Here is a 20,441-nt window from a genome sequence, read left to right as displayed (position 1 = left end):
CAGGCCTCTGGACCTCTCAGTCACACACCTCTACCTGGGCGACCTGTCCTTTCTTCAGGGGTCATCCTGGGTCACCTGTTCCCAGAAGCCCTCCTGCAGCACCCCTAAAACCCCCTTTCCTTCTGCCCCTCAGATACCTCAGACTCTGCTCTGCTGACAGTTTTGTCTGTGCCTGTTTACATTTCTGTCTCCCATCAGCCAGGGAGTTACGAAGCTAGCAGGGGCTGATTCATCTCTGAGTCCCTAGTGCCCCAAACTGGTCCTGGCACTGTCAGCCTCACTCAATACTGAGACTTAAAACAGAGAATTTTGGTTGCACAATTGTGAATATGCTTAACACCACCTAACTATAAACTTAAAAACGGTAAGGGCTGGTAGCTGGGTGCGTGCCTGTAATCCCATCTACCCAGAAGGGAGGCTGAGGCAGGAGGGTCACAAGTTCTAGGCTAGCCTCAATCATTTAGTGAGACCCTCTCTCAAAATAAATAGAAAAAGGGCTGGGGTAGGGTGCCCCCAGGACCAAAAAAAAAAAAAAAAAAAAAAGTTAAGGATTGTGCATGGGGTTCTATGGTAGAGCAGTGCTTGCATGCAAGAGAAAATAGGGAAAGAAAAAAGAAAAAGATTAAAATGGTAAGTTGTGTTACATGTAGATTTTATGTGTTTTTATTTTATCACAATTTGTTTTAAAGTACAAGAAATATAAAGTCAAACTACACTGAGGCAGCATCTTTCAACTCCCAATGGCAAAATTCAAAGCGTCTGCTAACACACAATGCGAGCAGAGCTGTGGGTAAAGGAGCGCTACTTCTGCAGAGGTCAGTCTGGCAGTGGATTCCAAGAAGACAAATTAAACCTACCCTTTGACCCTGACATTCCATTTCTAAGATTTTATCCTATAGATACTTTGACCCATTGGCAAAATAACACATGTTCGAGGTTCTGTTTTGTTTTGTTATTTTATTTATTTTATTTTATTTTATTTTATTTTATTTTATTTTATTTTATTTTATTTTATTTTATTTTATTTTATTTTATTTTTTGGTACCAGGGATTGAACTCAGGGGTTCTTAACCACTAAGTCACATCCCCAGCCCTTTTAGTGTTTTATTTTGGGACAGGGTCTCGCTAAGTTGCTTAGGGCCTTGCTGAGTTGCTGAGACTGACTTTGAACTTGTGATCCTGTTGCAGCCTCCCGAGCTGCTGAGATTACAGGCGTGTGCTACCATGCCTGGCCTTTTGAGGGTCTTAACTGTGGCATGTTCCAAAAGCTTAGAAACAACTGAAATACCCATGTGTAAGAGACTGGTTAAGTTAGTTATGGCGTGATTTCATATAGTAGTATTGTCAGGCACTGTGGTGCACACCTGTAATCCCAGTGGCTTGGGAGGCTGAGGCAGGAAGATCGTGAGGTCAAAGCCAGCTTCAGCAAAAGCAAGATGCTAAGCAACTCAGTGAGACCCTGTCTCTAGATAAAAATACAAAATAAGGCTGAGGGTGTGGCTCAGTAGTCAAGTGTTCTCGAGTTCAATCCCTGGTCCCCCAAAAAAGTATAGTATACAGCCATGAAAAAGGCTGTATATGTACAGAATCATCTCCACAATCTCATTTTAACTTAAAAAAAAAAGCAAGGTGTAGAGGGACATGTGGAATGCTGCCATTTGAGTGTGAAAGCTTAATTGTGTTTATTTATTGCATAAATTATTTCCAGAAGACTGCACAAGAAAATGGTAACTATGGTGACCTCTGAGGTTGCCGTGGGGGCACGAAAGGGCATGAATAGGAAAAACCTAGTTTCCAACCTACATTCTTTTGTGCCTTTTGAATTTTATGCCATGTGTCTATGTTACTTCAAGGAATACATTAAAATTGTATATATTTGTGTGAATGTCAGGGATTGAGCCCAGGACATTGGGCATGCTGGAAAATTGTTCTACCACTGAGCTACAACCCCACCCCAAAATAAATAAATAAATAAATAAATTAATTATACATATATGTATACATGTTCACACATATACACATAAACATATATTTTTTTTGCAGTACTGAGGATTGAACCCAGGGGTGCTCTACCACTGAACTACACCCCCAGCCCTTTATTATTTCTATTTTGAGACAGGGTCTTACTGACTTGTTGAGGCTGGTCTTAAACTTGCAATCCTCCTGCCTCAGTCTCCCAAATCACAGAGATTCCAGGTTCACGCAGTGTCCTGGAATCTGTTGCAATAAGCCAGATGAAACATGGCCTTGGCTTGAACGAGGAAAAGTCTGGAAGCAGAGCAAAAGTAGATGGACTTGAGATTTCTGTTGGAAATGGAGTCGACAGGTCTTAATTTGGGGCTTGTCAGGTATGAGGGAGGGGTCTCTGTTTCTGTTGAGCACAGCATCTCAGGGGAATGGTGGGGCCAGTGGTTGAGATGGCAAGATGAGCTAAGGAGCAGGTTTAGAGTAGGAGAATCAAGAGCCTCGATTGGGATCTCTTGCGTTCGAGATGCTTTTGGACGTACAGAGAAGACATCAAGCAGGAAATTGGATCAAGCAGGAGTCTGGAGCTCCCAGGAGAGGTCTAGGCTGGAAATATACATTTGTGAGTCACCAGCATATAGATGGTATTTAAAGCCATGAGACTGGATGAGATCACCTAGGGAGAGAATATAGTTGGAAAAGAGAAGACCCAAAACTGAGCTGGCGAGAGAAGGAATCTCAAAAATTGGTGAGGGTGGCTCCTGTGTTCAGAGTCAGGGACAGGGGCACCCTGCTGAGAGAGAATGAATCAAGAAGGAACCATTATGGTTTGGCAAATTAAGAGGCCACTGGTGAACTTGACCAAAGTGGCTTCGGTCCAGTGGTGGGGATGAAGCCGCATCAGAAGAGGTTGAAGAATACATTCACAGGGAAGGAGTGGAGGCAGCAGGTGGAGACCTGCAGTAGTTGAGTTGTCTGTCTATACTAGAAGGATGCGCATCCATGGATCCTCTCTCCTGTGATCCGGAGGGCAGAAACATGTCCTGGTGATTTTTAAGTCAGAGGAGAGTCCAGTCCAACACATAGCAGAAACTCAGTACACTTTTTTGCAGGGGGGTGTTTACCAGGGATTGAAGGACCCCAAGGGTCCTTAACCACTAAGCAACAATCCTGCACCTCTCCCAACCCCCGCTTTATGAGACAGGTTCTCACTAAGTTGCTTAGGTCCTCACTAAGCTGAGGCTGGCTTTGAACTTGGGATCCTCCTGCCTCAGCGTCCTGAGCTCTGGGGATTACAGGCATATGTGCATACAGGCCTGTGCCAGGCCTTCAATACCTTTATTTAATGGTTAGATGAAAGGGTGAACAGATAATCCACTCATCCAAAGGGCCTTGTCTGGTAGAGAGAGCAGCAGTGTTCTGCAGGGTGGGAATAGCAACCATCCCTGCTGTCCTTCTTATGCCCTGTGACTTCGAAGAGATAAGTGTAGGGGAAAGCAGCCCAAGTGAACCATTTCCTAAGGAGGCCCATCCACGTTATTTCCCCTCCTCTTTCCCCCATTTTCTCCTCTCTGGGCTTTTTTGTTGTTTAGGAAATAGAGGCTGCTATGGCAAGAGACTCCCAGTTTGCCTTGTGGGGAACAGGCAGGCTGGTACTTTGAGGTCCCCAAGGCAGGGAAGAGAAGAGAGGAACCCAATGGAGGAGGAAGGAGCGCCATCTGTGGGCTGGACATGCCTCTGGCTCTGGGACAATTCAAGGAACTCTCAGAGACTGTGGCACACAGTTAGGCGTCTGTGTATTAAGTCCAAGGAGAGCCTCAAGTGTCCCTGGCCAGGGACCGGCCTACCTACCAATCAGAGGGGAGCTAACTCTTGCAAGCTGAGATGAGGCCACAGGAGTGAATGACTGTTGGAAAGTGACTGAGAGGGAACAGCAGGATTAGAGACGGAAGACAGTGGAGGAATCCACCAGAGGACAAACAGAGACATAGGGGAGTCTTCAGAGGCTCTGTGATGACCCCCCAGGCCACCAGTCCCAACCATCCGTTTTCCTACTGCGCCAGATGCAGCCTGTGGGGAGAGGCTGGAACTGGCGCTGAGGGTGCTGGAGGTGCCCAGTTGTGCCATCCCTGGTGAGGAGGCGAGGTCGGCAGGCCTGGACACTGCTGCCACCTGGTGGGCAAAGCCTGCTATTTCTCTTGGTGGTGGACTCCAGGGTCATTCTCTGCTGAGCACTAAGACAAGCTTTGGAGGTGGGTGGGGGAGAGCCCTGTGTCCCTGAACTTCTGAACTTGGGGCACAATGCAAGGGGGGACCCCAGGGAGGAAAAGACACCCCCAGAAGTGTACATTTCCTCTACTCCTTTTCCCTTTTGTGCTGTTTCTGTCATCCGTAGAGTCGGGGCAAGGACACCAACTTGGTAGGGAATTGCAGTAGTCAGTTGAGCTGCTTTATGCAAAGTACCTGTCACGTTAATAAACACCCAATAGACACTACCTGTGGTTGGTCCAAGGGACAACTGAGGTGTGTAGCCTTGTCTCTTATCCCAAAAATGTGTCTGCTATATAAATCCATGGCCCCAGATTTTGGAAAGATTGCCCCATGCAATCCCAACTATATATAAGTTCTGGAACCACCACTATTATTTTCTTTGTGTATTTATTATTTTTTGTGGTGCTGGGAATCCAACTCAAGGCCTAGCACATGCTACACACTCTGCCCCTGACCTACGCCCTGGCCCCCCTACGCTTCCTGACTTATCACGTTGTCCTAAACAACGAAGGGGCTCTGTGGGCCCCAACCTCTTGCTTCTGCTTCAGGGCTTGGGGGAATGATTCAGCTCCTAGCACTTTCTCTCTTTCCTCTCCTCTCATCCCAGAGTATGACATCAGAAAGGCTCTGAGCTGTGACATCATAGAGCCCTACCCCTGTAAAAGAAGGGGTCATGAGGCTGTGGCAGTGGGTTCCCATGTGGGTGTGGCTGGCTGGACTGGGGGCCATAGAAACAGGTGGGAAGCTGCCTAGTGAGTGGAGGGAAGGAAAGAGGCTTGGGGACAGGGACAATCCCCCTGAGGAACTGGAGCCTATCCCTGGGCCTTTTCTCTTCCTTCCACCTCTTCTCCCATCCTCCCCATCTCAGCCAGCATGGGCCTCTCATAGGACCTCAGCTGACACTAGAGGAAACAAAATCTAGAGTCGAGAGTCAGCCTCTGCCTCTGGGGTGGCGGGCAGGGGTCTGCTTGGCTGTTGTCACAGATTTTGCTCTGGACCCTAGCACCCAGCCCAAAGAGCACCAAGGCTTCAGCCTCAGGAACAGAGTCTCCATTCTTCATAGACAGAGTTGACTTCTTTGATTACCCAGACTCAGATCACGCCAGCATTCTGGCTGTGGCCCGGTTTATTGGAGAGAGACCTGTGGTCTTTGTTAACTCAGGTATGAGCCAGCTTGGGACAGGGCCTCCCTCCTCTGGCTGCAGGAGAGCTGCCCGTGACCTCCTTGTCTGGCAGGTTCCAGCCCGGGCCTCTTCCATCACATCCTGGTGGGAGCCCTGGTGGTGGCCTTCCTCTTCCTCCTTTTCCAGTTCTGCACCCACATGTGAGACCTGCCCCCGGCCCCACCCCTGCACCTTCCTAGGGAAAGGAGAGGTGGGAAGACCCAAGTGCAGGGGAGGGAGGTGGTGTGGTGTATGACCTTCTCCTCGGACCTCCTCACCCCACAGGAGCTTCCAGAAAGGGGCCTAAGGAGCCTCACAAGGGCCCTGGATGAAGCCCAAATCTACCCTCCTCTGCTGATAAATAAAGGTCCTGGCTTTCTTCCTCCCTGACTTCTCAGCAACCAACTGGGGTGGGGGTGCTGCCTTCTCTGGTTATTCTGCTCCACATTCCCCAGGCCCCCACCTCCTTCCTTCCCAACCCCAAAGAACTGGGCGAAGACAATCATGGTGGCGTTCACGCAGACGCAGATCGTCTTTATTAGCGGTCTGTAAAGCACCTCCCAGGGTCCCCCGGCCCCAGATTGGAGGAAGCCTTGAGAGGTCTGTAGCACCAGGGACATGCCAGGGCCCGAGGGCAAGATGTGCAGCCTGATGGGAAGGGGCTGGGCGCCCTTCACCTGCCCCCGGGGTTGCTCAGCACTGGGAAGGCGGGGGTGGGGGTAGCAGCCACCTCCCTCCCCCCACCCCAACAAATTAGTTTGAATTTGGGCGAATAAATAAAATAAATAAAATTCCTCAGGCCGGCCTCCTGGAGAGGAGCTGTGAGGAGGCGCGAACCCCTCGAGGCCCATGGGTGAGTTAGGGTGTCCTCTCTCTCCCAGGTGACCAGGAGCAGAGAGGGGTTTGCAGCAGAGGGGCTGGGATGTCCTTGGCAGCAGGGCCACCCCCATGTCCTTTGACTCCTGGTCCCCTTGAGTCCCTGTCGTCTCCCCACAGTCCCTCCAGCCCTCAGCAGGTGGGGAGTAGGCTCCCCTCCTTTCCATGGCTGTTCCAGCACAGGGGCATGTGGAATGGGCTCACCGCCCTACTCGGCACTGTGGGAGAAGAGGTCCCCTCTCTCCCTGCCTTCCAGTCACCTGGTCCTGTCCTCAGCCCCTGAGGGAAGATGCCCCTCCTCCTTCTGAGTCCAGCTGTCAGTCCTGGGCTGTCAAGGCAAGGGGCCCCTGGCTCCCAACCCCCACCCGCCAGTCCCAGAGCCTTGTCCCCACCGGGTGGGGTGCAGGTGGGGAGCGTCCCCAGGCCCCACCCTCAATCCTGGGTCTGACAGGGAGAGGGTGGTGGGGAGCCTCGGGGCCGGAAGAGGCGGCAGGCCCCCCGGCAGATGAGGAAGAACCAGTAGAGCTGGGGGGCGAGGAGCAGCGCGGCGCCCAGGTTGACATGGGCTGGGATGGCCAGGGGCACGGCCAGCAAGGGCAGACCGGCGTGGCGCCCGTAGGCCCAGTACAGGTAGGGGAAGAGCAGCACCCGGCAGCACAGGAAGCTGAGCAGCATGAGGGCCCCGTTCACCTTGTGCAGCAGCGTGTGCTGCTGCTTGTACTGTGGACAGAGCACAGGGGACAGGGTGGGAGTGGAGGCCCCAGAGCCACCCCACCCCCTGCTGCCTCCTCTCTAGCCCACCTGCATCTCCCCCCATGCCTGACACTGTGCCTGGCCTTAAAGAGTACCAGAAGGTCCCTGAACATGCCTGCCCCGCCCGTGCCCTCTGATCAGCTCTTGCGCCCTCAGGTACCCTCTCACCTGGATGAGGATCTTGCCAAGGCAGACGAAGGGGGTGCTGACTTCTGCCATCAGCATGCAGCCTAGAAAGAAGTCTCCCTTCCCCTGTCGCCACACCTGAGAGGAGAGGCAGGAGGGTGAGGGGCAGTTCTGCCCTTCCTCTCTCCCCTGTCACTTTTGGAGCCACTTAACGCTGAGAGTCTGAATACGTTGCCTGTGGTATCCCTCCTGGAATCCCGCAGGTAAGATGGCACCTTCCACCACAGGGGAGGAGGCTGAGGCTCCACAAAGTGCCACAGCTGGGCACAGTCCAGCCAGGCCGGCTGATTCTAGACCTTTGTGTTTCCTGTGACCACGGCTGGGCTGATGCTAGCAAATGTCTCTCCACTGTCCTGCTGCTAGGGCTCCCAGGCTCCTGCAGCTGGTGTGATGTGAGGGACAAGCCCTCCGCACCCGACCCAGCCCACCGGGCTCTGGGAGGACTCACCACAGATATGGGGAAGCACACCAGCACCATGACAGCGTGATGGAGCACCATGAGGAACTCCTTGTGCAAGTAGCCACGCACCACTGCCCAGGTGCTGCCCGGGGCTCTGGGTCCCCCGTCATCCCCTCCATGCCCTTTGACCTGGTGCTTGTGCCAGTGGCAGAGGAACATGGCGTAGATGTCGTAGATGAAGTAGGGCACTGCGAATTGCGTGTAGGCAGAGGAGAGCCAGTGTCTGTTGGGCAAAGAGAAGGAGGGGTCAGGAGGAAAGGGAATGGACAGCTCCCGGTGCCACCAGCGCCCAGTGCTCCATCCGAGTCAGATCTCAAGGATGCTCACAACCCTGAGATGGAAGTGAAGTCTCAGATGAGACGGAAGTGAGTTACAGATGATGGAACCGAAGGGCAGAGGGTGAGCAACTTGCTCAACGTCACACAGTCACACAGCTGCTAAATGTTGGGGCTGCGATTCAAACCAGACAGGCCTTGGAAACCACTGTGCTGTGCTTGTGTGCTGTCCCTCCCTACCTCCCTCTTTCTCTTTCTCTCCCATATAGTTGGGGAAAAAGGAAAGGAGATCAGAAAACACCTATAGATCAAAGGGCAGAGAGCTGAGATTAGGATAAAGCATGCAAGAAGGAGAAGGTCTTCTGTTGTTGAAGACCAATTGTTCGCTTAGTACATCCAGGTGCTATGCTGATATCTAAATCTCTACATTGCGTAAACTTATTTACTCCTCACAAAGACCCTACAAAAAGCCAGTCGTGGTAGCACACAGTTGTAATCCCAGCAATTCAGGAGGCTGAGGCAGGAGGACTGCAAGTTTGAGACCAGCCTCATCAAGTTTGCAAGGCCCTAAGCAACTTAGCAAGACCCTGTCTCAAAATAAATAAATAAGGGCTGGGGATGTGGCTCAGTGGTTAAGCATCCCTGGGTTCAATCCCCAGTACCAAAAACAAAACAAAAAGCCCTCCATAAAAAGTAGGCATGGTTTTCATCTCCATTGTACAGATGAGGAAACTGAGTCTTGGAGAGACTAAGCCAAGGAATAACCATGGGAAGCTCTCATTCTCACTCAGCCCTGCTGGCAAGATGCTGCATGTCCTGCCTGAAGGTGGCCGGTTCACTTGCTTTTTCAGGTCCCGCCAAGCATTAAGAAGAAAACGCTGAGCAAAAGGTGCCAAGGACAGAGAAAGTTCTACACGCTGAGAGTAAACAAAAATGAGAAGTACATGAATATGCAACACTGCATTTTTCTTCTTGAGTCAGCACAGTGGCACTTCCTGCAGTCCTGAGACAGGTCTAAGGCAAGAGTGGGAGGTCCAAAAGGCAAGCCCAGGGGAGCCTGTCCAGCTAACCAGGGGACAAAAGCAAAGTCAGTTAGAGGCACTTCATAGAGAAAGAGCTAGGGCCACATGTGAGGAGCTGCTGGGGGCAGGAGCGGAGGACCCGGGTGGAGGTCAGCTGGGGACAGGGTGTGGGGCATGTGGGAAGCAGAAGGCGTGCCCTGGGGGGCTGGTCTGAAGGGGCCAGGCAGCCCACTGTCACAGGGATGATTTCAGGGAGAGAAGAACTTGAGGCCAATGGTGCAGTGGTTCTGGGTGTGAGAGAGGAGAGGCAGCTGGTTAGAAGCAAAGGGCAATAGCACAGGGACCAGGTGGGAAAGGACCAGACAGGCCTGGGAGAAGTTATAGTTATAGCAGGAAACGGCCCAGCGAGTTGGCCCAGTCGACATGATGAGGATGGGCCAGATGGGACCCTGGAGTAGGGGGGGAGGATGCAGAGGGGCCCCAGGCCCTGGGCTGCCATGTGGAGTGTTAAGTCCCATCCCCACCCTCTCAGCAATTAGGTGCTCAGAAGTAGGAACAGCTGTTGCCCCTGGATTAACCCCGATCCTCCCTACCCACCTGAGGATTAAAGGGGGAAGGAGGGACAAGAGCAGACCTGGAGGTGGGGGAGGAAATGCAAGAGCCAAAAGGTGACCTCTGGGTAAGAAGGCATGAGGAAGGAATTCCTGGAAGCCCAGGCTTATCTTGGACCCAGTGGCTGGAAAGGGTGTGGAGAAGGTGAGAAGAAGCCAAGTCACTGGGCACGGTCTGAAGAAAGAGTTAAGCCAAGGACTGTTCTAGGCGTTCGCCACCCAACTCAGTTCCTTCTCACAGAGGAGAGACTCACCTACCAGAAAAGAGGCAAAAGGAGAACAGGGGACACCTCTAGATCAGGATCATCCAGAAGATGTCTCCTGGGGCTCCAGGGACACCAGACAAGGAGAGCAGAACCAGAAGCTAAGGGTGAGGGGCAGGTGTCTTGGGCAGGCAACTTGCAGCAGCCTGTGGTCAGCCAGGACAGGCCGGTCAGCACCATGGACAGGGCCCACCTCCTGCTCCTCCTCCTCCTCCTGCCCCACCTCTCCGGCCTGGGCCTTTCTGGCAAGCGCCAGGCACTGCAGCAGCTGTCAATGCCAAATTTTGGCCTGTTTGCCCTCCCTTCCTCCCTTCCCCTACTGCCTGACCCTCAGTGGCCTTGTTGGTGTCATCTCTCTTCTTCTCCCTCTAGAGAGCAGGGAGCTGGGGCAGGACACCTGAATTCTGGGAGGAGTTGAGGGGTGAGCCCAGCATGAGGAGGAGAGCACCCCAGTTGGGTGCTGGTTGGAAGAAGGGTCCGAGGGGTGTAAGTGTAGGCGGAGACTGGAGGAAATGACATTCAGAGCCCACTACAATACAAGAGACCAGGAAGCCGACCAGGAATCACTTTGAGGATTCTCTTTGATCCCCATGCCTGCTCCCCCGGTTCTGACCTTTGAGGACAACATGGGATAAATTTATCCCTGGTGTTGAGTTGCAACTGTGGCAGGGAACTTGCTCAGGCCCAAGTGAAGAGCTTGGGGACCATGGGCAGTTCCCCGGAAGATCTGGGGTATTCTGGGGTCACACACATAATAGACGAGGGACTTGGGCAGAGGTAGCATGTGGCACTTACTGGTCATTGATGATGTGCTTGCAGGAGGTGGAGACGATGTAGCCAGCTGTGGAGGCCATGATGGCTTGGACAGATGATACAAGCCTAAGGGGACAGAGGGAGGAGTGGCAGAGGGGAGGAGACACCTGCCTTGATGGCTCCTCTTTATTAGTAGTTATTTGCTTTGGGTTTGGTTGCTTCTCAGGACCAGGAGGCTTACCTCCCAAGGCCCTGAGTGCCCAGACTCATGCACCCTACCACTGCCACCTCCAGGGTCCAGATTTGCTTGGCCACTGTCCCTCAGTTTGCCCCATTCCTCATGGCCTCCTTCCTGCCCTTGGTTTGTGAATACGTAGTGGCCTTCCTCTCAGGACACCGGGAGGTCATCCTAAGTTGAGACAGTGCTGGGAATGTGTGGCTGAGAGCGAAGCCTCTGCTTGGGAGGGGACACCCAGGAGGGGAAGGGGGGCCTGTGCTGTGTCTGCACCACTCGGCTGCCTGGTCACCATGCCACCCATCGCTCTGACCCCTGTCCCCACAGTGACCCCAAACTCCTCCTGGACACTTTCCCACTCTCTCCTTGAGCACCACTGAGCTCCCCTTCCCAGTGCTGGTCCTTGGTAGAGTTCCACCATTCACTCTCTGCCTCGTCCCCAAACACTCATCCTGATTCACACATGGCGCTCTACCCCTTGGTTCCCTGACATCTTATAGGAATGTTTTAGTCACATGCTGGCCCTGTTTTGGAGGGTGGGAGGGTGACTGGGGGAAGGAAAGAAAAGCAGTCTGAACACTAGTAGACCAGATGGCTGGGTTTGGTGAGGTCTCCTGGGAAGGTGAGTAAGGCCCCCAGGAGGGAAGGAGACTTGGAGGAAAAGCCCACTGACCACCACTGCAGGGGCTCCCCATCCTCACGGGGGGCCACGGGTCCAGGGAAGTGACGGGGTCCCTTCTGTCCCCACAAAGCCTGAGAAAGAGGGAGACTGAGCTCAGGGAAGGGAAGCCGTTTACCTGGCTGAGACAATGACCGCGTCGGCCTCCTCCCAGCGCAGCTGGGGCAGCCGCTGGAGCGTGTTCTTGGAGAGGAGGAAGAGTCCGGGGAACACCACCCCCCCAGCCACCATTGGGGTCAGCATGGTGGCTCAGGACTCAGGCAGGGAGACAAGCGGGTCAAGAAGGGGCAGAGAGGCAGAGCTGGAGGAGTCAGAGGTGGAACAGGGATGCCGAGCCAGGGAGGGAGGGGGAGAGAGAGAGGAAGGGGCACAAAGGGGACAGGGCGGGGACGGGATGGGACAAGGGAGCTGGACCAGAGGCAGGGAGAATGGGACTTTGGATCAGACTGGGGACACAGGGACAGAGGGCTGGCCGGGCAGAGCCAGGAGCCCGAGGATGGGAGCAGGGAGCAGGAGAAAGCCGGTGAGGGATGGAAGGAGGCGACAGGGGAGGACTTGGTGAGAGGACCGAGAGGGAGAGGGGACAGGAGGAGGAGGATGCAGCTGGGGGAGGGGAGGGAGAGCCGCGGCAGGTGGGGGGGTTACGTGGGGAGACTGGGAGGGCCCGAGGAGGCGGGCTGGGGGGGGAGAGGTGCCAGCCCTGAAAGGAGGGAGGGGGGGAGGGACGGAGCCAGAGGAGCTGCTGGGCAAGTGGTCAGCGGTCAACACTGCTCTCCCGCCACCACCGCCTCCTCTCTGTTGCCGCCACAGTCCTTGCTGCCTGGCAGGGACACTGCACATGGCATTATAGAGAGTTCGTGCCCAGCCCCCTGCCCCCTCTGTGGGGAGGGGGAGGGGGAGGGGAAGCTGCCAGCTTGGGGAGGGCGGGGGAAGGGTGGGGAATGATGGCACCGACCAGACACCAAGAAACCGGACCTGCAGCAGCGTCTCCCATGCAGCTCTGAGCCACAGCAGCGGCTGCGACAGAGATGGGGGGAGCAGGGAAAGAGGGAGGGGGAGGCCCTTAAAGAGACAGCAGCTGCGGCACAGGGGGGGCTGTTGGGGACAAGGGCCACGGAAGAGGCAGCTCTTCTCGTGGGAAAGAAGGTGACCTGGGGCTCCCTGACCAGCTGGGAGGGGGCTCTGAACCCCCGTGATGGGCCTGACCCCATTTCCCATCAGCGCTTTGAAGTGCCTGGAACTTCCTTCACTACCAATGCCTCCCAATAGTGGCCTGCCTGGGATTTCAGCTTAGGAGCGTCCACTCCAGCCAAAGAGAGGATTCCCTGGGGAAGGGAACTGGAGGAAGTGGTGGATCTCGACAGAGTCCTTCAGACCCAGAGACCCCGCTTCACCGCCGTGAGAAGGAGGGAACTGAGATGCATGAGGCACCTTGTATGTACCCCTAACTCTGCTGCGGAATTGCCCCATGTCCTCATCTACTAATGAAAAAGCACCAGGTGGCTCTGCTTGTCCCCTTTCTACAGGTCAGGAAATGGTCCTAGGCACTAAGCGATGCTCCCAGAGTTACAAAGTTAAGAAATGGCAGGAACTCAAAGGAAACCCACCTGGAGCTCAGGAGGCTCCAGCCTCAGATTGCCTGGCCTCCCCTAGCTCCCAAGGCATCCATCACTTTCTTTTGCTCCTGGTTCCCCTTCCTCTGCCATTTCACAGAACAACCCAATTTCACAGAGGAAAGGGGTCTCAGGGATTGGCTGGATTGACCCCTCTTTCAATCACTAAGAAAGTGAGGTCCAGTGACTTGGTCAAGGTCAACTAGCCCAACTCAGAGCTGCTCCTCACTTTCCCCTGCCCCAGCCAGGAGTCCTGCCTTCTGTCCTGAACCAACTGTTCTGCGGACTTCTTCATAACATGGGACCTGCTACCCAACCCGTACTTTAGTCTCCAGGCTGCCCTGAGATATGCCGCACCAACCAGGTCTACAATTGGCCTTCCAAGGCCCAAAGCCCACTCCTCCCTTAAAGAGGCTAGGGCTGGAATTTGCAATTTTGTGCTGCCCTCTAGTGGCATAGGAAAGACTGGGAGAAGTCTCTCCTCAGGCGGGAGTTAGAAACGGTTTTAAAGACAATTTGTAAACCTAGCTTCCTGACCCCAGGGCTTCACTTAAGAAAAAGGGGCCCGATTTCCTGACCTTTATTATATTCTGGGTACAGTGAGAAGTGATTTATGTTAATTCTTATTTAGTCTTCCTGTGTGGTGGTATCCTCAGTTCATCGAAGAAGAAACTGAGGTTCAGAAGTTTAAAAAACAAAAACTTGCCAAGATAACACAGCTATGAAAATTAAGCTGGATATTGAACCAATGTTTGCTTAACTTTAAAGTCAAAGATGAGCAAAACTGCAAAAGGAACTGAGGAGGAGGACAGTAGGTCACCAAAACTACTTGACTGAGGACCACAGACCTGCTCAAGGAACTGTGGTTTTACTTTGGATAAAGTAGATCAAAGCAGAGACAAGGGTCTGTGCTTTTTCTGTGTGTGATTTTTTTTTGTCTGCCCACTTAGACAACCTAATGAATTCTGCCTTCTGAATACTTGCTCTCCTATCTATGGTTTGACATAGCTCACATTTATATTAAACTATGTCAAATGGATCATAAACTTGCAGCATGAGGGCTCAATGGACCCCACATTTATTGGTACTCAGGATTGAACCTAGGAATGCTTTGCCGTTGAGCTACTTCCCCGGCTTTTAATTTTTTTTTTTTTTTAATTTTGCAACAGAGTCTTGTTAAATTGCTCAGGGCCTCACTAATTTGCTGAGGCTGGCCTTGAACTTGCAATCCTCTTGCCTCAGTCTCCCCAGCTGCTGGGATTACAGGTGTGTGTCACCACACCAAGGCCACTCACATGTTGTTTCACCAGTGTGGTGTTGTCAGCAAAGTATAGGATTTTCTTAAATTCAAACTTATTGTCAATGATCCAAAATTGGCAGATCACAGAAAAGTTCAACTTCTAGGCAGAGGATGTAGCTCAGTGATACAGCACTTGCCAAGTATGTTTGAGGCCCTGGGTTTGATCCCTAGTAGTACAAAAAAAAAAAAAAAAAAAAAAAAGAAAGAAAGAAAGAAAGGAAAGGAAACTTAACTTCTTTTAAGAAAGAATCAGAACAGGTAACATAATGGTTTTACTGTTTGTTTTTTGTTTTGTTCTGCAGTACAGGGGATGGAACCCAGCAGCACTTTGCCACCAAGCTACATCCCCAGCCCTTCTTATTTTATTTTGAGACAGGGTTTCAAAGTTGCCCAGACTGGCCTCAAACTTATGATCCTCCTGCTTCAGCCTTCGGAGTCACTGGGATTATGGGCATGCATTACCCACCCAGCCTCCATAATGTCTTGCTGGAGCTGAGCACCTGCTGCCCACATTAGATGGAGTCCTCCAGCTCATGATATCCCCACAGAACCTACATCCTTGTGTTATTTGCAGGAATTTGCAGTTCCTCCTTGAGAGATGCTATTTCACATGACTCTCGCCTAAACATCTCCATGAAGAAAGGAAAGGGTGTGTTATAATTATTAAACCCATTTCCAAATGAGGGATTTAAAGCTCAGAGGCTAAAGGACTTGTAAAAGATTCCACAACCAGTATCTTCTGACTCCTAACCCCCTGCCCCTCCAGACCCCACATTCTCCTGCTTCCACCACTACTACTTCCTGAAATTAAGAGATCAGCTCCACCAGCCCTGGCCCCATGAAAGATACTCTCATCCTGGTCTTCTTACTTGGATGCCACCAAAACAGCCTCTTGTGTCTCCATCTCCAGACTGGTGTGTTTCTGCAGGCCCCAACGGAGGACAATGAAGCACAATGGGAAGAAGATGCAACCTAGTACAAAGAGCAGGGTCATACCTGTCTGAAGTAAAGAAGGTGAAAAGAAATGGTCATGAGGACGCCTTGACTCAGGAGCAGTCCATGAGATTCATTCAACTGCATCCATTGAAAGTCATACCCCTCTTTTTGATCCTTATTGCATTTTTAACATCCTTCATCCAGGACAATTGAACATCTTGGTGGGATCTATCTATCTATCTATCTATCTATCTATCTATCTATCTATTCTGTTTCATTTTGTTTTGAACCCAGTGTTATTTCATTCATTTTTCCTGTAATCCCTGAAGCTAGCCTACACCTCCAAGTCCACCTTACACATTACAATTGCTTCTCTCCTCCACCGCAGTGATGTGCCTGCCCTTTCTCGACTCCACCTGGATCCATGCTCTGTTCTTCTGTCACCCCTCCCTCCACCGAGGAGCTCAGACTTCTCACAGGGCCTCACCTCTCAGCGACAAGGTGGGAGGACTGAGAGGGAGGTTGATGTTTCTCCTCAGCACCCAAAACTTGGAAAAAGGAAGGGAGGGGGTGTTCAAATTGTCAAAATACTTGAAATTTTAAAATAACATTAAAAAAAAAAAAAGCCAAAGTGATTATTACCCCATAAAAACGAAAAAGAAAAAAGAGAAAAAAGAAAAAGGAAACCCTGAAAACACGGATATTTACATAGATATTATTTTTGCCTGGCACAGCCTCCCCTCCCATCCGCTCCAAGGAGGAGAGGAGTGGGGAAGGTGCAGGAGGGACGCAGGTCGTCGGGGCCTGCCATCCTCCATCCCTGGAGTGGTTTTGAAGGGACCTTCTAAGGCTACAAGGAAGATGTCAAACTGCAAGGGCACGAGGCTGCTCTGCTGAGGCAGTTGGAGCGACAGGAGCATCACCCTCCCATTGGCCAACCTCTTGACACAGGTGCCCTATCATTTATTTCTGCTCTGGCGGAAGTGGGCAGGGTGTTCTAGCGCCTTGCGTAGAATTAGCCAATTAGAATTCGTTGATGGCTTGATGGACAGCTGCATTTCAGGGGGCGGAGCTGAAAGAAAAGGAGTAGGAGGAAGAGGGAGGATAAGAAAGGCCGGTTATCGCTTTAAGGGCTGTAGAGAAGCCCCTTGCGATGTCTCACGCCCCTAATCCCAGTGGCTCGGGAGGCTGAGGCAGGAAGATCTTAAATTCAAGGCCAGCTTCAGCAATTTAATGAGGCTCTAGGCAACTCAGTGAGCCCTGTCTCAAAAGTAAAGAAACAAAAAACGGACTGGGGATGTGGCTCAGCGGTTGAGGGCCCCTGCTACCGAAAAAAAAAAAAAAAAAAAAAGGGCAGTAGAAAAGTGGCCCTGCTGGCGTCTCAAAAGGAAAAAAATATAAAGGGATGTAGCTAGTGGTAGAGCACCCCCTCAGTATTGCAAATAAGTAAATACAAAAATAAAAAATGCCAAGGAAATTGTGACTCTTCACTCCCTGAAGGATGGTGAGCAGAACCTCTGTGGGCCTCAGGATCTTCTTCTGTGAGGTTGAGATCATAATGACGACAACTCATTACATTTAATTTACTGTGGGCCAGACTCTGATTTGAGTGCTTAAAAACATCAAATCTATTTTCACAATAACCTTGTGGGTAGGGATTATTATTGTATCTACTTTACAGATGAGAAAACGGAGGTACAGGGCTGGGGTTGTGGCTCAGTGGTAGAGCACTTGCCTCCCACGTTGGAAGCACTGGGTTCGAGCCTCAGCACCACATAAAAAAGAAAGCTATGGTATCTATTTACAATTAAAAAGAAAAGAAAGAAAACAGAGGTACAGAAAGGCGTGGTACCTCCCCAAGGTTACAGTCAGGAAAGGGCGTGAAGTCGAGTTTTCTTTCAACCATATTTTCTCAATCTATTAGTCTCTATAGTGTTAAGCAGATATAGGAAACTCATTGTCCGAAAGGAATTAAAGGGTTTTGTTTGTTTGTTTTGCTGCTGGGGATTGAACTCATGAAAGTTTTTTTTTTTTTTAAGGAGAAAAAAATACCCCTACATACTATTTAAACATCTTAATTCACATTTCCAGAGTTTACATCTGTTAACAGTTCTTGCTTCTTAACTACTTCGAGCTCCACCATGGGCCTCTGAAAATTAAAGATTAAACCAAAAGCAAGATCCAGTTATTTAAGATGAGACCTCTGGTTGCCTAACCAGTGACCAGTATCCAGTCTCACCTTCCTTCTTTTCTTGGGAACTGAATATGTCTGTTTTAAAAACTACTTTCCCAGCTACTCTGGTGGTTACATGCCCAGTCAATATGATGTAAACAGAAGTCATTATATATGGGGGTGAGAGAAAAGTTCTTTTGTGTGTGTGTGGGGAGGGTTACTAGGGATTGAACCCAGGGGTGCTCTACCACTGAGCTACAGCCCCAGACCTTTTTTTTTTTTAAGTTTAATTAATTTTAATGAATAGTTAACATAAATTTAAGTTGTATTCCTGAGTGTTTTTGTATTTTAATATATGAAGTTGCAAAATAGTAAAATGAAGGACGAGGGATATATGAGAATTGCTTTGCCTCAAAAATTAACTCCAAATGGATTGACACAGCTTGATTTTAAAAGATTGTGCTATTTTATATACACACATATATACATATATATTATATATTCTAGTACAACTAGTAAAAATCTTTTTTTACTTAAAATGTGGATTTTTTTGCTAGTGGTATATATAGTTAATATGCATTAATAACAAACTGTTAAGGTCCCTGATATGATTGGGTTTCACATTTTTCATCATGAGCCCCAGCCCTTTTTATTTTGATAGGATCTTGCTAAGTTGCTGAGGCCGACCTCAAATTTATGGTCCTCCTGCCTCAGCCTCTAGAGTTTCTAGGATTACAGGTATGAACCACTGTGCCCAGTGAAAGCTCCTTTTTAAAAGGACAGCACAGCTCACAAACAAAGAAATCCAGGTTGCCTTTAAAGTTATGACAGATGAGTCGAGCTTGGTGATGCACACCTGTTTCCAGCAAGTCAAAGGCTGAGGCAGGAGGATCCTGTGATCTCAAGAGTTCCAGCCAACAACAGTGAGATGATGTCTAAAAGAAGAGGGAGGAAGGAAGGGGCAGGGGGAAGAAAGAGGAAAGAGGAAAGAGAAAAGAAGAGAAAAGAAACAAAAAAGAAAAAGATTTCCAGAGATACCTTTTCTTTCATGACTCAGCCCACACACACTGAAAGCCATTTGAATTGGGATTTGAAACCAGGCCAACCTGTCCCTGGAGTCTGCCCTCCTCTGCGCAGGTTCATTGTGAGGATTAAATAGAGATAATGTACGTAAATGACTTCCCACAGCATTCAGTTACTATCACCGTGAGCACCCACAGCACACGAAGCATTCAAATATCTCTACCCTCTCATTCCGTTTTCCCTACCACCTTCCAAACGATGCTCCCATCTTACTGCTGAGAAAACTGAGGCTCTGGGAGCTAAGCGACTTGCCCCAGGTGGCACAGTCAAGGGCAGAACAGCAACTCAGTCTTAGTGCCACGTGACTGCTGCCTCCAAGTTGGGAGGAGAGGGGCAGGTGGAGGAAAGCGGGGGCAGAGGCAGGAATAGGCAAGGCCAGCGCCTCTCTGGCGCTGAGGGGTGGTGGTGTTGCCCTGGACGTGTGGCTTACCCTGGAACGCAGAATAAGGAAGGGTGGAGAGCTCCGGGGCCATGAGCTGGGAAAGGTCGGGTCCCCGCTTCACTGGCTTCTGAATCCTCTCCTACATTTTTCTCTTGTCACCAATATCATCTTCTTTTAAGCCAGTCAGTCCAAGGCTGCGCAGGCTTGCCTGAGAAGTAAAGGATGAGGGGGCACACAGTGGTCTGTCTGTCTGATTGTTTATTTTTTTCTGTACTGGGGATTGAACCCAGAGGCCATCTATTTCTGAGCTTCATCTCCAACCCTTTTCTTTATTTTTAATTTTTATTTTACTTATTCATTTATTATTATTATTAATATTTGGCACCAAGGATTGAACCCAATGCGCTTAACCACTGAGCCACAACCCCAGTCATTTTTATTTTTTTTGAAACAGGGCCTCACTAAGTTGCTTAGGGCCTCACTAAATTGTTGATGCTGGCTTCAAACTTGCGATCCTCCTGCATCAGCCTCCTGAGCTGCTGGATTACACCTGGGAAAAAGAGTGGTTTAGAGTAATGGCTTTCAACTTTTTCACAGTGACCCCCAGAGTTACCTTTTATTTTATGACTCAGTACACACACACTGAACTGAAAGCAAACTTTACTATTATTATGTTTTTAAATTTTTTTATATGTTGATGGACCTTTATTTTGTTCATTTATTTATATGTGATGCTGAGAATCGAACCCAGTGCCTCACACATGCTAGGCAAGCGCTTTATCACTGAGCCACACTCCCAGCCCAAACTTTACTACCATTATTATTATTATTATTATTATTAGTGCTGGGGATTGAAGCCAGGGCCTTGAGCATGCCCAGCATGTGCTTTACCACTGAGTTGTACTTTCTACCCAGAGAACTTCCTCACAATACTGACTGACCCTTATGTGCAGTGCCCTGTGACCTTTTTATGTGGTTCCCCCAAATGCTGGTCATGATTTCACAACCAGTGGGTAACAATCCACGTAGGACAGCCTTGGATTTACAGCAGTATTTCTCAACTTTTTCCCCCCATTACTGCTCTCCTAAGGAGCCTTTAATGTGTGTGTGTGTGTGTGTGTGTGTGTGTGTGTGTGTGAGAGAGAGAGTATTTTTTCCCTAATTGCTGCCATCATGATTGTTTTTTCTTAATTGTTTTAGGTGCTAGGGATTGAGCCCAGGGCTTCACACATGCTAGGGAAGCACTCTACCACTGAGCCAGATCTCCAGCCCCCATCATGAAATTTTAATAACACAGATGTATTGTACACCCATTTATGTATATTTACGCTTCATATATTAAAGAGAATAAGAATTTTTTGCCCCCAAGAACCAATTTTTGAGGGATACTAGGAATTGAACACAGGGGCCATTTATCACTGAGCCATATCCCAGCCCTTTTT

The 20,441-nt window shown here is 50.2% G+C and overlaps 2 protein-coding genes across 7 annotated transcripts in view; one reads left to right on the top strand and one right to left on the bottom strand.

Annotated features, from left to right (window-relative positions):
- The first annotated feature begins 2,052 nt into the window (after positions 1-2,052).
- LOC306649971 (fertilization-influencing membrane protein) lies at positions 2,053-5,764 on the top strand. Its single transcript, XM_079121548.1, has 4 exons — positions 2,053-4,973; positions 5,240-5,398; positions 5,473-5,560; positions 5,685-5,764. Exons 1-4 carry the CDS (start codon positions 4,910-4,912, stop codon positions 5,704-5,706), a joined length of 333 nt encoding a protein of 110 aa, XP_078977674.1. The 5' UTR covers positions 2,053-4,909; the 3' UTR covers positions 5,707-5,764.
- A 146-nt stretch (positions 5,765-5,910) lies between these two features.
- TLCD3B (TLC domain containing 3B) overlaps positions 5,911-20,441 on the bottom strand; it is a 27,339-nt gene continuing 12,808 nt past the window's right edge. Inside the window, exons 1-8 of one of the 6 annotated variants that reach the window (XM_079121532.1) lie at positions 19,048-19,186; positions 18,391-18,469; positions 16,070-16,433; positions 15,295-15,425; positions 10,641-10,724; positions 7,663-7,897; positions 7,197-7,292; positions 5,911-6,995 (exon numbers count right to left, since the gene is read on the bottom strand). In XM_079121532.1, the coding sequence (XP_078977658.1) occupies positions 6,708-6,995; positions 7,197-7,292; positions 7,663-7,897; positions 10,641-10,724; positions 15,295-15,425; positions 16,070-16,108 (873 nt within the window). In that variant the 5' untranslated portion in view covers positions 16,109-16,433; positions 18,391-18,469; positions 19,048-19,186 and the 3' untranslated portion in view covers positions 5,911-6,707. Of the gene's footprint in view, positions 6,996-7,196; positions 7,293-7,662; positions 7,898-10,640; positions 10,725-11,630; positions 12,794-15,294; positions 15,758-16,069; positions 16,434-18,390; positions 18,470-19,047; positions 19,208-20,441 lie in introns of those variants that run through there. The other 5 variants (XM_079121536.1, XM_079121531.1, XM_079121534.1 and 2 more) reach the window with 5 other exon arrangements.

Source organism: Sciurus vulgaris, assembly GCF_902686455.1.
Source record: "Sciurus vulgaris genome assembly, chromosome: 18".
NCBI classification, from domain to species: domain Eukaryota; kingdom Metazoa; phylum Chordata; class Mammalia; order Rodentia; family Sciuridae; genus Sciurus; species Sciurus vulgaris.
The sequence above is the reverse complement of the archived record's forward strand: the minus strand, read 5'-3'. Positions and strand labels throughout refer to the sequence as shown.

Coding starts and splice junctions, on each gene's coding strand:
- LOC306649971 (XM_079121548.1), top strand. CDS start 4,910: ATGAGGCTGTGGCAGTGGGTTCCCATGTGGGTGTGGCTGGCTGGACTG. Junction 4,974..5,239: donor ACTGGGGGCCATAGAAACAG/GTGGGAAGCTGC, acceptor TCTGGACCCTAG/CACCCAGCCCAAAGAGCACC. Junction 5,561..5,684: donor TTCCAGTTCTGCACCCACAT/GTGAGACCTGCC, acceptor CTCACCCCACAG/GAGCTTCCAGAAAGGGGCCT.